At 39.2% G+C, this 4210-nt stretch overlaps 1 protein-coding gene across 2 annotated transcripts in view; it reads right to left on the bottom strand.

Moving 5' to 3' along the window:
- Positions 1–4210, bottom strand: part of Scai (suppressor of cancer cell invasion) — a 180717-nt gene that overhangs the window by 70296 nt on the left and 106211 nt on the right. For both annotated transcript variants that reach the window (XM_004641574.2, XM_023701633.1), the window contains 2 exons: positions 1531–1626; positions 919–1005 (listed from right to left, as the gene is read on the bottom strand). In XM_004641574.2, coding sequence (XP_004641631.1) covers positions 919–1005; positions 1531–1626 — 183 coding nt within the window. The remainder of the gene's footprint in view (positions 1–918; positions 1006–1530; positions 1627–4210) is intronic.

Genomic DNA, 4210 nt, shown 5'->3' with positions numbered 1-4210 from the left:
TCCTCCAATGCCTTCAGGGCACTTTTGGCCAGCGGGAGAGGTGTGAGTTTCGAACTCCAGCAACCTGAGGCTGACAGCTTTGTGGAAGCAGCCGCTTAAAGGCCTGAGCTAGGGCCAGGCCCCCTATTTATTTAAATTAAATACAATTTCATTACATTTTATGTAATATTCAGAATTCTACAAAGAAGTTTTTAAAAGTGTGCTTCTGAAACCTACTCAGACAAGCTGTGGTACTTCTGTGTAAACTGCCAAGAGTTAAAGTCATAGAAATAATAAATTCATTTAGTATTAATCCTTTATCAAAACCTAAGATCAAGGGCTGAAAATGTAACTCAGCGGTAGAGCTCAATCAAGCCTAGCATGTATACAGCCCTGGGTTCAATGCCCATTACTGCCAAAAAGAAAACAAAACTAAAGCTAAGATCAAATTCCTTGCCAGGTATGGTGTTATACACTTGTAATCCTAGAACTCAGGAGACTGAGGCAGGAGGATCTTTGCAAGTTCCAGACCAGCCTGGGTTGCATGGTGAGACCCTGTCTTAAAAATACAAAAAAAGGGCTACAGAGATAGTTCAGCAGCTAAGCACCTGCCTGGAAAGCATAAGGCCCCAGGTTCAATCCCTGGTACCGCATGCCATGCCAGCACTGCACTGAGCTAATCCAAGCTGCAGAGTAAGACACTATACCCCCCCTTAAAAAAAAAAAAAAAAAAACCACCTCATTTAAGACTCTATTAAATCAGATCTAATGGATTATAGAAGGTCATTTCATGATGCTGTCTTTATCAATTTGGTGTGAATCAGATTTCATTTGTAACACACTGCCATTCTTCCTAAGTGAGTAGATATACTATACACACTCCTGCATGTTGTGTTGTGAGATGGGCAATACTATTCTTTTCACGTGCATTTCACTTACTAATAATGGTAGTATAGTTGCCCGATCTTGGAAGCAATTTCTCCTATTTGCCACCGCTTCAGGCCATACCGATTATCCAAGACTTGTCTGTTTTTATTGGACACAAGAAAATACAAGAAACCATAACTGTAAAAAATACTTAAATATGCATACTGAACAGGATAAAATACTATAAAATTAGCAAAGCCCATATATTTTCTGATACTTCAACATGTCCTTTAGTTAAATTTAGAAAAGGATTTATTAAATGTCTATTTGTGCAAGCTGAAATATAAAAAAAAATTATTCTGAACTGTAATTATGAAAATTAGGAGCACTATCCCCCCTCTCCCCTGCACTTCAAAAAGCTTTCATGTAGTTTAGAGTGAAACCATGGATCCTCTACCATATCAGAGTTCATCTGAATCATTCTGGATACAACACTATCTTTAAAACTCACATAAGAACACTACATTTTAAAGCCTTAAACAAGGAAGCTTGTTTTCATTTAGGTCATGAAGGTGAAATATATTTTTAAAGTGCCAAGATAAAAAAGCACTAAAGAAGTTAGAAAGCTGCGATTAGTATAAAATGGACTTGCACTCTTGTTTAACTGAAAAAAAGTTCCTTTACCGATGCTGCTGCTGGAACTTCCAGAGTTTGGTGTAAACATCAAAAGTTCTTCCAAAGTAGGACTGCCACTGTTTCTGTCCATACTGTGGCAAATCTCTGTAATAAAATAAAAAAGTATTAAATTTCTTGTGCTACTTGGAAACTGTAGCACAGTATGATAGTGGGTGCTGGCAATTTTTTTTTTTTTTTTTTTTTTTTTTTTTTGTGGAACCGGGGATTGAACTCAGGCCCTTGCTCTTGCCAGGCAAGCACTTATTCTACTGAGCCATCTCCCCAATACTCGCAAAATTTGAAGTACTTGGATTTCTAGAAACCAGGTGTAGTGGCACACACCTGTAATACCAGCGCTGGGGAGACTGAGACAGGGGGATCACTATGAGTCTGTACTGCGTAGTGGGACCCTGTATTCAATAAATAAATAAGGAAAAAACCATTTAAAAAATAAAGTACTCGTATTTCTTCTTTAAAAATTATAACTGTTCAGAGCCGCTGAGATAGCTCAGCGGACTAAAGTGCCTGCTTAGGCAAACTTAGGCAAGCACAGGGACTGCAGTTCAGTCCCCGCACCACATGCCACGCCAGCCCCTCCCCCCAAGGTGGGCCAGGAATAGTGGCAAACTGTAATCCCAGTGCTGGGGAGGCTGAAAGCAGGAGGATCAACAGGAGTCTGAGCTGCATAATAAGACCTGTAACAACCGAATATATTTTTTTAAAAAGTTGAGGGGCCGGGGAGATGGCTCAGTGGAATAAGCGCTTCCCTGGCAAGCGCAAGGGCCTGAGGTCAATCCCTGGTTCCGCCAAAAAAAAAAAAAAAGTTGTAACTGCTGGGATAGGGAAATAGCTCAGTGGCATAAGTGCCTGCCTGGCAAGCACAAGGTCCTCAGTTAGATCCTTGGTACCAAAAAAAAAAAAAAAAAAAAGTTACAAATATTGAAGCAAAACCAGCTTTATAACAAAGGTGCAGGACCCTTCTTTTTTGTCTCCTCACTACCTTTAACAGCTCCTTCTCAATAATCTTTGCAAATGCCTCTCCCAGGAAGACTCTAGCATCCTTCCTTACCCCAGGTGATCTTTCGGGTTTTTTTGGTTTGGTTTTTATCTTTCTGAGACAGTGCTCAGATTAATGTTGAACTCACTTTACAGTCCAGGCAGGCCTGGAACTCAGTTATCCTCCTGCCTCAGCTTCCCAAGTACTGAGATCACAGGCAGGCACTACCAAGCCTGGTGAAATGATCCTGTGAGTACTCACCTATAGACTGATACTTCTCAATGTTTCTCTTCAGCTAAAACCAGAGCAGTTTAAAAGCAGTGCTTCCGGGGATATATATCTACAAGTTGGTGTGTAAGGAATTCTACTGTTCCTAACTATCCTATCCCTTTTTGTCTTTGGGCCTGGTGACTTACAATAATGTCTTTAAGTGTAAATACTTCCTATGGACCTGGCCATATTAATTTGTCTTGGCCAATGAAATATCATTGTAAGAGATCTACACCCTGCCCCAGAAAATTAAGGGACATTACAAGGTTTGTCATTTTCACTTTTCGCCCTAAGATAACAATAAACGTTTTTCAGCCTGGAAGACAAAAGAAGACATGTCTAATGGAACCTAGTTCACAGACCTCTTACAACTAACACACGAGGTAGAAATAAAACTCTATTGTAAAGTGGCACCCAACTTTGGACAGGACAAAAACTGTTAGAAAGTGCAGGTCACTGCCATCTTAAACATTTTATGTAACATAGGTGACACTGCATTGGGACTGAGTACCAAGTAACTGTTAGCAAAAGGTGTTTTTTTTTTTTTTTTGGCAGAACCAGGGATTGAACTCAGGCCCTTGTGCTTGCCAGAGAAGCGCTTATTCCACTAAGCCATCTCTCCGGCCCCAAGCAAGAGCTTTTTAAAAAGCATAAACAGGGGCCAGGGAGATAGCTCAGCAGCAAGCACAAGGTCCTGAGTTCAATCCCTGGCACCAGAAAGGGGGCGGGGGGGAAGAATGACCAATATAAGGTAGTGGTAAACCTGCACTGGCTTGTAATAGTTGGAAAAAGAAAACTCTATTATTCAAGAACTTCAAAGATTACAACAATAACTAACACTTCATTCTAAAACACCACTAAAAAATGTTAGCCATAAAAGCTCCCTAAGACTCAGCTTCATCCTAAGGGCAAAACCTTTTCAAGTGAAAATCTGTGAATAACTGATAACTACCTAGGTCGGGGAATTGAAGGATGTGGCTCTTGTACAGAAGCTGAGCCCAAGGTATTTTCATAAAATGAGAAACATATCAAAAAATTGTCCATATGGCCACTGGTACATGGAACTAACATGAAGTGTCATTCACTTCTTTTTTTTTTTTTTTTGCCATAATTTTATTGACAACTATTTTTTTCTTAGCTGTAGTCTGGTGTATCATCTATACATATCTTAAAAACTAAATACCACTATATAAATGACCTAAGTGCAGTAAATCATCTGTCTGTTCTTTATGTACAAATCTAGGTGATGACTTTTAATTTTTTAGTCACTTTTTTTTGACATCAGTTATCTTATTTTAAAGAAAAAAAATGGTACAAAATCTCGAAACAAGATTTTGGGAGAGTAACAATGGTTAGTACATTGTGTATTGTTACTGCCAAAGTAGTTTCTCATATTACAAGACAGAGGCAAGAAATAATAAA

This window comes from Octodon degus, unplaced genomic scaffold, assembly GCF_000260255.1.
Source record: "Octodon degus isolate 3935 unplaced genomic scaffold, OctDeg1.0 scaffold00138, whole genome shotgun sequence".
NCBI lineage: Eukaryota > Metazoa > Chordata > Mammalia > Rodentia > Octodontidae > Octodon > Octodon degus.
This window is presented reverse-complemented; position numbering and strand designations above follow the sequence as displayed.